Source organism: Ceratotherium simum, chromosome 12, assembly GCF_057802395.1.
Source record: "Ceratotherium simum simum isolate JZ-2026a chromosome 12, ASM5780239v1, whole genome shotgun sequence".
Classification (NCBI taxonomy): domain Eukaryota; kingdom Metazoa; phylum Chordata; class Mammalia; order Perissodactyla; family Rhinocerotidae; genus Ceratotherium; species Ceratotherium simum.
The window spans coordinates 32,727,309-32,739,911 of record NC_141911.1 but is presented as its reverse complement, the minus strand read 5'-3'; the positions used below and the strand labels follow the sequence as shown (position 1 = coordinate 32,739,911).

General features: G+C 37.2%; 1 protein-coding gene across 3 annotated transcripts in view; it reads left to right on the top strand.

The window, feature by feature from the left end:
* The window catches only part of MND1 (meiotic nuclear divisions 1), a 73,622-nt gene that overhangs the window by 10,132 nt on the left and 50,887 nt on the right, over window positions 1–12,603 (top strand). For all 3 annotated transcript variants that reach the window (XM_087437512.1, XM_004420927.3, XM_087437513.1), the window contains exon 4: window positions 1,877–2,025. In XM_087437512.1, the coding sequence (XP_087293638.1) occupies window positions 1,877–2,025 (149 nt within the window). The remainder of the gene's footprint in view (window positions 1–1,876; window positions 2,026–12,603) is intronic.

Here is a 12,603-nt window from a genome sequence, read left to right as displayed (position 1 = left end):
ACCATGCTGCATATACAGTTTATGTTGATGTATTTTTTCATATTACATTATATCATCTACATTTACCTATGTCATTTGCTTTTAAAAAATGATTTACAACATCTGTATCTCCTAGTGTTTCAGTCTTTGACCACCCACTGTGCCATAATTTTTGTTGAACATCTAGGTTGTTCCCAAATTTTGCTGCTAAAATTAATGTGTAATTAACATGCTACCATAAATTTCTTTCTAAAAGACTAACTTTTTAGAGCAGTTTTAGATTCCTAGCAAAATTGAAAAGAAGGTACAGAGATTTCCCATATACTTCCTGTCCCCACACAGACATGTCTTCCCCCATTATCAGCATCACTCACAGGGGTACATTTGTTACAATTGATGAACCTGTACTGGCTCATCATGATCACCGAAAGTCCGTAGTTTACATTAGGATTCACTCTTGGTGTTGTGTATTCCATGAGTTTGGGCAAAGGTATAATGATATGGATCCATTAAGGTATCATACAGAGTGTTTTCACTGCCCTAAAAATCCTCTGTGCTCTGCCTATTCATCCCTCCGTCTCCCCCCTATAAATTTTTTTCTATATCTCATATTACTTCATTATGAAATATCACTAGAAATAAAATAGAAAATAGAGATTTTGTAGTTTTGGGGTTTTTATATGTATTCTCAAGTTGCCTTCAGGAAAGTTTATACCAAATTATACTCACATTCATTTCTCAGAACTGTGTTTTCATTTTAAGAATTCTTTGACATTTCATTTCAGTTTGTACTTCCGTACAAGTGAGGCTGAATGTTTTGTACATTTGGTGTCGATTTTTTTATTTATTAAATCATTAATTTTTAAATAGATTTTATATTTGGGGATCTTCTCTAGGAAAAATTAAAATGGACGTTAAAATATGGATAATTTCTTGGTATGGTTTTACTTAATAGAAAGTAAGAATTGTTCATGAATTTCAAACATTGTAAAATGTGACTTAACATTATTACATGCTATTTTTTTTAACTTTTTTCTGATTTTTAATCATACCCCTAACCATAACATCTAGTTTATTTCTCTATTGTTTAATTTTTCATAATAGTTTTGTTTTAGTTTTCTTAGCACAAAAGACAATACATGTTCATTATTGGAAAAAAATAAGAAAAATGAGCAAAAAAAAGGAAATAAAAGTTGCATCTTACCTACTATTCAAAGATAACCACTGTCACCTTAGTGCATACTGTCTTATAACTTTTATTTTTCAATACATTCTATATAATACATTTTGAATGTATGTATGTCCATGCTATTAAATATTCTATAACATTAATTTAATGATTGCATACTATCTCATTGCAATAAAATACTTTTAAAAGTCTGGTGATGGGAATGGTTTCCAAGCTTTTGCTATTAAAAACAGTGCTTTGACAAGCATCCTTATGCACATTTATCATTTTCTTTGGCTGAATTTATAAAAGTGGAATTTCTACACAAGAAGTATGCATAAATCTAAGATTTTAGATACATATTGCCACATTTTCCCACACATGTTGAAAGTACCCATTTCCCTGAATCCTTTATTATGTTTTTTAGTATTTTTAATTTGGTAGTCAAGAAATCATATCTAATTGCTTTATTTTGCATTTCTTCAATTATTAGTGGGTTTGAACATTTTTTTTGTCTGTTGACCATGCATATTTTGTAGATGCCCATTGACGTATTTTTTTTCTATTGAAATATTTGTCTTTTTTGCTATTAGTTTTAAATGATCCTTATTTATTAACTTGTTAACTTTTGGTCTATAATATTTGTTGCAAGCATTTCCCCAGTATTGGCTTTTTAATTTGATTTATGATGTGTCTTAATGTAGAGTTTTAAAAAATTCTCTCTCCTAGCTGCTATGTCAGTAAAAGAAGTCCTTCAAAGCTTAGTTGATGATGGTATGGTTGACTGTGAGAGGATTGGAACTTCTAATTATTATTGGGCTTTTCCAAGTAAAGCTCTTCATGCGAGGAAACGTAAGTTGGAGGTTCTGGAATCTCAGGTAAGTTAAAAATATTAAAATCTATATAAAAATATAGATTTGCTTTGTAATAAAGAAATTTGTTTTACTTAATCCTCTTTTCATTTGTTGGTTTCTGTTAAATTTTTAACGTGCATTATTTGACTCAAAGTCGAAAGATAATCAGCATCTCTATCTTTTTCCCAAATAATACGAGGACCTTAGAATGTTTTAACTTTCGTCTTTCCACATGCCAAGATATTGTTTTCTAGTATTTTAGTTCCTTTTAGATTTACAGAAAAAGATGGGAAAGTACAGAGAGTTCTCAAATACCACCCCCTTCTCCCCACCAAACACATGATTTCCCCTATTATTTACATCTTGTATTAGTGTGGTACATTTGTTTCACTTCATGAACCAATATTGATGCCTTATTAACTGAAGTCCATAGTTTACATTAGGATTCACTCTTATTGTTGTACATTCTGTGAGTTTTGACAAATGCATAAATGTCGTGTCTCCACCATTACAGTGCCATACAGAACAGTTGCACTACCCTAAAAATCTCCTGTGCTTCACTTATTCCTCCATCTTTCCCTCTCTCCTAACCCCTAGCAACTACTGATCTTGTTACTGTCTCTATAGTTTTGCCTTTTCCAGAATGTTATATGGTTGGAGTCAAACAGTCTATATCTATAGCCTTTTTAGATTGGCTTCTTTCACTTAGCAATATGCATTTAAGTTTTCTCCATGGCTTTTGGTGGCTTGATAGCTCATTTATTTTTTTTGCTGAATATTCCATTTTATATACCACAATTTGTTTATTCATTCAGCTATTGAAGGAAATACTGGTTGCTTCTGAGAATGTGTATTTAGTCTGTACTGCAAGATTCCATCTCATTTTAATGAACTAATTTTTATCCTTTTACAAGACTGATGGGGTAAATTATCATGTGGTATTTACAGTATAGGCAAGAAATGAAACTTCAGGGAAAGGGGCTATGGACTTGTTTTGGAGTGAAAGGGGAAAGAATCCTGATTCTCTGGAAGATAATGGGAACAGGAAAACTTAATCAACAATACTAAAGTAAATGAATTGCTTTCTTTTTGAAGATTATGTGGGATTGCGTTTCTTCACAGGAAAATCCTCCTGAAACACCACTACTTAAAATATGGCTCCTGGATTTAAGAAGGTTCAAGTTTGCAGGGAGCCTTCTTTCAGTGTTCTTAATTACAACCAGCACAAACTAACTCTGGCTGACATTAGCAGAAAAGGAATTTAGTAAAAGATATAGGGTGGACTCACAGAATCACGGGAAGGCTAGACACTGGGTTCTAAAAGTAGGCAGGAACTGAGGGAAGGTGCACAGCTGAAACCACACCATGAGACCTGGAGCCCAGAACACTGCACCTAGCTCTGTTCACATCGCTGACCTCGGAAGATGATTCTACCGGCATTCCTGACCCTCGCCAAAGAACCAGATGTTGCTGCCACCAACAGAAAAAGCACCAAGAAACTTCTGTCCCAGCTACCAGTCACAATTCTGGGATGTGCATGTGGTTGGCCAAGCCTGGGTCACATGCCCACACTCTAGTTGCCAGGGGAACTGGGGAAGTAAATAATTGGGGTTTCTCGTTTCTGTGGTGGGAGGTAGCTGCCTCCTGTTGGTACCAGCAATTCCTCAAAGTAGGAAAGGGGTTTGGATACTGAGTAGCACTCCCTCTCTTCCCATAAGCTATATATATCCATAAATAAATCAAGGGAAAAAACTGGAAAAGAGCACAGGACTTAGAGTCAGAAGAACAACCAATTTATTGAATACCTACTGTCCTCTGTGTGCCAGATACTGTTCTAGGCACTTGGAATCTATTAGTGAACAAAGAATGGAAGTAGGGAGACCAGGTAGCTTAAGTTATTGGAATAATCCAGCTTCGAAGTAATGGTGGTTTGAACCAAGGTGGTAGCAGCCCACCTACATTCCTCAGGCCTAGGCAACCACTAATTTGCCTTCTGTCTCAGTAGATTTCCTTGTTCTGAACGTTTCATATGGATGGAATCATATAACGTGTGTCTTTCTTGACTAGCTTCTTTCATTTAGCATAATGTTTTCAAGGTTCATCCATGTTGTAGTATGTATCAGTACTTCATTCCTTTTTTTTTTTTTTTTTGTGAGGAAGATCAACCCTGAGCTAACATCCATGCCAATCCGCCTCTTTTTGCTGAGGAAGACCGGCTCTGAGCTAACATCTATTGCCAATCCTCCTCCTTCCCCCACCCGCCAAAAGCCCCAGTAGATAGTTGTATGTCATAGTTGCACATCCTTCTACTTGCTGTATGCAGGACGCAGCTTCAGCATGGCTGGAGAAGCGGTGCGTCGGTGCGCGCCCGGGATCCAAACCCGGGCCGCCAGTAGCGGAGCGCGCGCACTTAACTGCTAAGCCATGGGGCCGGCCCCTACTTCATTCTTTTTTATGGCCAGATAATAATCCATTGTATGCATATTTGTTCATCCATTCATTAGTTGAGGGCCTTTTGAGTTGTTTGCACCTTTTGAGTATTAGGAATAATGCTGCTGTAAACTTTCATGTACAGGTTTTTTTGTGGACATATGTTTTCCTTTCTCTTGGGAATTGCTAGGTTATATGATAACATTATGTTTAATTGTTTGAAGGACTTGAAGACTGTTTTCTAGAGCCACTGCACCATTTCACATTCCTACCAGCAGTGTATGAGTGTTCCAGTTTCCCCACATCCTCACCAAAACTTGTCATTGCCTGACTTTGATTCTAGCCATCCTAGTGGATATGAAGTGGTATCTCATGATGGTTTTGATTTCCATTTCCCTGATGACTAATGATGTTGAGTATCTTTTCCTGTGTTTACTGTCCGTTTGTATATCTTCCTTGGAGAAATGTCTGTTCAGATCCTTGGCCCATGTCTTATCTCTTAAACATGATGCACTTTTTTTCCTGCTAAGAAACAACATGCATATTCATCACTTAGCTGTTTTTTTTTTTAAGGACTTAGTTATGCAATTAAAAACTTTATACGAAGTAATTTACTTTTAGGCCTTATTGCATTTTCCTGTCTTCATGGTTTTTTGTTCTTGCTTTTATCCTCTTTGAAAATTCCCTTGTTCTTCCTTTCTACTTAACCAAATTCTAAACATCTCTTCTCAGAAACCTTCTCAAGCTCACATAGTTCACAGTGTTCTTGCCGTTCTTCAAACTCTGGTAATATTTTTGGTTTTATCACAAATAAAATGTATTACTTTGGCATATACTTCTGGCTGCCTATCTAATAAACATTGCCCCCTTCTTTTTTACTAACAAAACACTTACTTTGTTGAGAGACCAGTGTGTCTTAGTAAAAAATGCTCATCTTCCCAGATTCCCTTGCACCTAAGGATGGCAATGAGAGACAGTTCTGATTACTAAGATGTAAGTGGAAAACTAGCTCCGAAGTTTCTGGGAAAGTGTTCTCTCTCCTGATAAAGGTAGAACCCCTTCCTCTTCTTTTCCATAATATGGACAGGGGATCATATTGTAACAAGCATTAGGATGAAGAGCTGTTCCCTAAGCACAGCAGAGCCTGTATAAAAAGGGCTCGGGTCTTTGGTGGCATTTTGAGATGCTGCACTACCTGTGGACTGCCTTACCTCTGGACTTCATATTATGTAAGAAAATTAAGCCCTTGTTTAATCTACTTTAAGTCAAATATTCTGTTATTTTTAGCAGAATATATTCTAATGGGTAAAAATATTTTGAGGACTTTCTTTTATATGAATGTGACTAGATCTTGTATTTTAGTTGTCTATTGCTGTATAACAAAACTGTGTACCCCAAAATTTTGTGGCTTAAAGAAACAAATATTGATATCTCACAGTTTCAGTGGATCAGGAATCGAGGCATGGCTTAGTTAGGTACCTCTGGCTCAAAGTCTCACATGAAGTTGTAGTCAAACTGTTGGCCAGGGCTACATTCTCATCAGAAAGCTCATCTGGGAGAGTATTTACTTCTGAGCTCACTCATATGGTTATTGGATTTAGTTTCTTGCAGGCTCTTGGGCTGAGGTCTTCAATTCCTTGAAGGCTGTTGGACTGAGGGCCTTAATTCCTTGATAGCTTTTGACCAGAGGCCTCCCTCATTCCATATATAGTGGGCTTCTCCATAGGACAGCTCACAATATGGCAGCTGCCTTCCCTCAGAGCAAATGTGTGTGGAGAGTCCCAGACAGAAGCCACAGGTTTTTTTTGTAACTTAATCTTGGAAATGACATCCCATCACCTCTGCCACATTCTGTTCCCTAGAAACAATTAAATCCAGTCCACACTCAAGGAGAGATTATACATGGGCATAAATACCAATAGGCAGGGATCATTGGGGCCATCTTAGAGGATACATACCACAGATTTTTTATTCTTTTAACTTTTCACATGTATAAGTCTTATCCTTTTGATTAGTTTTTTTTTTTTTTTGGATAGCTTTGTTGAGGAATAATTGACATACAAAAACTGCTCATATTTAAAGTGTATAAATTGATAAATTTTGACATATGTATACATCCATAAAACCATCACCACAATCAAGATGTGAGGGTATGGGCCGGCCCCGTGGCTGAGCGGTTAAGTGCGTGCGCTCCGCTGCTGGCGGCCCGGGTTCGGATCCCGGGCGTGCACGTGCATCGACGCACCGCTTCTCCAGCCATGCTGAGGCCGTGTCCCACATACAGCAACTAGAAGGATGTGCAGCTATGACATACAACTATCTACTGGGGCTTTGGGGGGGGGGGGAAATAAAAAAAAAAAAAAAAAAAGATGTGAGGGTACCCATCACCCCTAAAAATTTCTTCATTCCCATTTTTAATCTTTCTCTCCTACCCCTCACACTGCTCCCCCTGCCCCCATACCCAGCCAACCAGTGATTTGCTTTCTGTCGCTATACATTAGTTTATAATTTTTAGAATTTTATATAAATGGAATCATACAGTGTGTACTCTATTTCCTGTCTTCTTTTAGTTAGCATAATTATTTTAAGATTTATCCATGTTGCTGTATGTTTTAATCACTCATTTTTATTGCTGAGTGGTATTCTGTTGTATGGATTTACAACAGTTTGTTTATCTGTTGATGGACATTTGAGTTTTTTATTGTTTGTTTTAGTTTCAGGTTATTAGAAATAAAGCTGCTATGAATATTCATGTACAAGTCTTTGTATGGATGTCTGTTTTCATTTACATTAGGTAAATACCTATGAATAGAATGGCTGGATCATAGTGTAGGTGTATATTTAACTTTTGTTTTTTTGGTGAGGGAGGTTGGCCATGAGCTGACATCCATTGCCAGTCTTCCTCCTTTTGCTGAGGAAGATTGGCCCTAAGCGAACATCTGTGCCCATCTCCCTCTATTTTGTATGTGGGATGCCGCCACAGCATGGCTCGATGAGCATTGTGTAGGTCCCCGCCCAGGATCCAAACCTGCGAACCCCAGGCCGCCGAAACAGAGTGCACAAACTTAACCCCTACGCCACTGTGCTGGCCCCTATTTAACTTTTTGAGAGATTGCCAAGCTATTTTCCTAAGTGCTTGTGCCATTTTGCATTCCCATCAGCAATGTATGAGAGTTCTGGTCTTTCCACATCCTCATCAATACTTTCTAATAAGTGTATAATGATATCTCATTGTGGTTTTAATTTCCTTTTCCTCCATGACTAATAATGTTGAGCATCTTTGCATGTGTTTTTCATCCTTGTATCTTTGTTGATGAAGTGTCTATACAGATCTTTTGCCTTTTTTTAAATTGGGTTGTTTGTTTTTACTCTTTTTTTTTTTTTTTTTTGTAAGGAAGACCAGCCATGAGCTAACATCTGTTGCCAATCCTCCTCTTTTTGCTGAGGAAGACTGGCCCTGAGCTAACATCCGTGCCCATCTTCTTCTACTTTATATGGGACGCTGCCATAGCATGGCTTGACACGCGGTGTGTTGGTGCGCACCCCAGACCTGAACCTGCGAACCACGGGCCACCACAGCGGCTTGCATGCGCTTAACTGGTGCACGACCGGGCCAGCTCCTGTCTTTACTCTTGAGTTGAGACAGTTCTTTATATGTTCTGGATACAAATCCTTTATCAGATAAATGCTTTCCAAATGTTTTCTCCCAGTCTGTGGTTCATCTTTTCATTCTCTTAACTGCCTTTCAAAGTGCAAAAGTTTTTAACTTTGTTGTCCAATTTATCAAGTTGTTTCTTTATGGTTGGTGTTTCTGGTGTTGTATCTTACCTTCTTCCAGGCAATTGTTTGTGCCTGAAACTGAGCATAATGTGTACTGATTAAACATTTCTTGGTTGACTTTGTAAGCCAGAGAAATTCTTTGCCTTTGAGAAAAAAGACCAAATGTATACTTTCCATTTCTTTGCCTCTGGATTTAGTATAATCTCTACTTAGCAAGTGGAGGAGCTTGGCAAACCTTAATAGAAGTAAGCAAGAGATTCTTGCTATACAGTAAAAAAGTGAACTTCCTAGCATTGTTTATTTATTCTGAATGATTGAAGAATAGGATGTTCTAATTAGTTACTGTCAATATACTCCTCTCCTTAACTGGTCTGAGAGTTGCCATCCAGTGTATTTTGTGACACATCTCTCCTGTTCCAATTTACAAAATGGAAATCAAAGCTTAATCTCACACACCTGCTTAGAATTAGAGGTTAAGTCAGAGGCTAACACATAGGCAGTAGGTCCTACACCTTCTGTTCTAAGCACTCCAGAAGTAAATGAAGAGCGAGATTTTGCTATGTCTTTTATAAAAGGTTGATAGCCCTTCGCATTTGCTATAAATAACTATCTTCAAAAAATTAAAAAAAAAAAAAAACTCATTTTACTGTGCCATTTCACTGACCTAAACCTACTTTATTCTTTCACTGAAATTTCAGAAGGCATGTCAATATCATACTATGCCCCTCAACCATGGTTCTGAAGATCACTTACCATTTTACAGAAGCAATATGGCTTAATGGAAAGAGAAGTAGTTAGAAATCTGACATGGATTGAAATCACAGCTTCACTCCTTACTAGCTGTAGGATCTTCGAAAAATTTCTTAAACTCTTCAAGGCCTCAGTTTCCCAATTTGTAAAAGAGAGATTATACCTACTTCAAAGGGTTGTGGTCTGGATTAAGTGATATGTGTAAAGTGCCTGTTATGCATAGGCACTCAGTATATGGTGGCCACAGATTCAGCTAAATTAGTCCTCACCCAGGAATGTATACTGTAAGTTTATTTGTTCAGTCAGAACAAATATTTGAGGGTCTACTATGTGCAAAACGTTTTACTAGATACTGGAGGTAATTTGAAAAAGCAGAAGTCAGGATCAGTGCTTTATAAGAAAGAGCTTATAACCTGTGCTGAAGATGAGATATATACACATGAAGGAGTGAAATGAAGAATGAAAGTGTTAAATGGCTAACTGCCTGAATGAGTGGTAGAGATTAAAAATGCTGCAAGAGATGGTGGGATTTATATAAAGATAGAAGTTAATGAACTCAGTTAATATTGCATTGAACCAGATTCCAAATTCAAGGTTGCACTGAAGAATCAGTTTATTCAACATATTGCCAAAGTAAAATGTTAACTTCCTTTGAATTCCTTGTTAATTACTTCCAGATTAGAGAGAGGGAGAAGTCTTAATTTATTTTTCTTTTCCCCATCATTCTGTTCTGCATTGGTTTTGCCAGTGAGTCCAATTATGTGCAGGAATGTACTTGTCTCTTCAGAATGGACATTCTTGAAGTAGATCTGAAAATTACATCAGGAAATACATTTTTTTCACCCTTGCGTTTAGGTTGTATGTGTTCATCATATTGAACAATCTAAAAGCCTCATGGTTATAATTTATGTTTCTCTTTAACATTTTCTAAGATAGCAAACAAACTCAACTATGTGTGGGTTGCGTTAGCTCCTTCTACAGATATTTACTGTGTGTCTGGTCTGCACAGGCACTGTGCTAAGTTCTTTGGGCAATACAGAAATAATAGGATATGTGTTTCATGTCGAGATAATTTATACTTTACTTGATAAGGCAAGTAAATACCTTACATAGTTAATTAACTTTTTGTGAGAAGTTAATTGTTAATGGTAAGTCCTAATTGTGTGAGTTTACAGGATGGCAAGATCTTTATAAATCCATGTAGTTAAGGGAGACTTAGTTAAGGGAGACTTCTTAGAAGTCTTAGAAATGATTGTTTTGAGCTGAAAGTTGAGTAGATTTAAATGAATGGAGGAGATTCCCAAGGGAGACACTGATACTGATGTTGATAATGGCAAAATGTATTGAGCACTTGGCCAGGTACAATTTTAAGAGCTTGTCTTAGTCTGTTCAGACTGCTATAACAAAATACTACAGACTGGGTAGCTGATAAACGACAGAAATTTATTTCTCACAGTTCTGGAGGCTGAAAGTCCAGGTCTGGTAGCTGGTCAGATAAGAGCCCTCTCCTCTGTGACCAAAGGTCCCAGACTTCTCATTGTATCCTCACATTACCAAAGGGGCTGGGCATGTCTCTAGAGCCTCTTTTATAAGGGCACTGATCCCATTCTTAAGGACTCTACCTTCATGACTTAAGCACCTCCCAAAAGCTCCACCTACTAATACCATTACCTTTGGGGGTTAGGATTTCAACATGTGAATTTGGGGGGGACACAAACATGTAGACCATAGCAGAACTTTTGCATGCTTTGTATCATTTGATTCTTACAAATGCATGAGGTGGGTATTGTTATTAACTCCATTTTACATACGAGAAGACTGAGGCACCAAGAGGTTAAATACTTGCCTAAGGTGACAGTATTAGTAAATGGTGAAGCAAGATTCAATCCAAGCATTCTGACTGCATAGTCCTTGCTCATAACCACAGATAAACAAAACTTTAAAGCAAATTACATTCATTGGATAGTTGGTGACCAGCTTGGAAAGAATATGCAATTTTTTGTTGTACAGTAATGGGAAAATAAGGTTGGAAGTTAGATTGAGGCTATATTATGGAATGTCTTAGTGGTTGGTTATATTTTATCTCGTACACTAAGCAGGGGAACTTGAAAATTTTCCTGCCAGAATACTTTTATGGGTTTTTTTGCTGATCTAATTGCTTTTAAAAATTAGATTATAAGCTTAGAAAATAATGTTGTTACATTCTGGTATTAAGCAAAAACTTTTTCCCCCTCTCTGTAGTTGAGTAAGATATTATCATTAATGTTGCTGGGAGTAATTTAAAGCGTAGTAACTTATTTCTACAAGGCTGAAATATTTGGGTTGGGTGGAAGAAATAGTTGTTCAACTAGCCTTTCTAAATAGATGTGACATAGATGCATTCCTGAAGCCTTTTCAGATAAATTAATAACTTTAATGGGCAAGAAAAGCTTTATGTGGAGATGATGAAAGTGGTAGTGCATGTTTAAGTCTGCTAGTTCTTGTGAAATACATGTAAATATGGTATTTGGATGATAGTAGAAGTGGCCATTTTGGTTCAACAGAAAGTAGAAATGATCAAATCCTTTTCTCATAAGTCTTTGTCGTGATTTTGTTGTGAATTTTATGTAGCTTAAAACGTAATTATATTGTGGGTACTCCCAAATTAAATGGCATTTCTCTGTATCCTAAAGAATGTATAGTACTTGTTAAAGATCAAGAGATGACTTTTTTCTTCTTGATAACTGTTTCAAGAGTTTTGACTGAAACTTGCTGATTTTTCCCAGTGTGATAATGATTTTAATCTGTGTGTGTGTGTGTGTGTATGTGAGAGAGAGAGAGTATGCATGTGTGTGTGCGCGAGAGAGAGAGAGTGAAGAGAGAGAGTACCTGTGGTCCTTTGGAATATTTTTTGTAAGGAAAAGCAAGACCGAATGCATCAGGATAAACTATTCTTCCCATCATCTTCTGGTTCCTTCCTTTCCTTTGCCCCTTCCAAATAGCTTGGCCTTAAAAGTGAAGGAACAATCTCAGCTTCAAGGGAATGACTTCCTCCATTTTACCTTGGCTTATATTGACAGATGTAGGATGGTGTCCCGTAATACGTACACAACTAGGTAAGAGCAATGTTATAACTATCGTGCTTGACATGCTATTCTTACAGAGTCACCTGACAGTATGGGAAATAAGTGACCACTACTGATTTGAAATGCACGTTTTAAAATCTTTTTCCAAAAGGAATAGCATTTCCAATATGCTTTTATTTTTTATTTGTGCCCTTGTCCATCTTTCCACACTACTTGTTCTGACTTGGGTATTTCTTTTCTTTGCTGCTATATAGCACCCTGAATGTAACTCTGATCTACCACACTGCGCTACAGTTGTTGGTTTACTCAACCCCCTCTCTTGGTCAGCTTGTGTCCTTAGTACCTAGCACAGTTCTTGGCATATGGCAGATATTTGACAAGTGAATGAGAATGAACGAAAACAGAAGATATGAAGTTAGTCTTAACGATAACCATCCACTGATTCAGAGAATTTCGTTAGTGCTGCAGAAAGTCTAAAATAAGGCTCTGATCCTCTCACTTCCCTGCTCAAAATTCAACTTAGATGCACAGAGCCCTTCCTTATCAGCATCTGCCCACTAATCTAGCTATAGTTCAT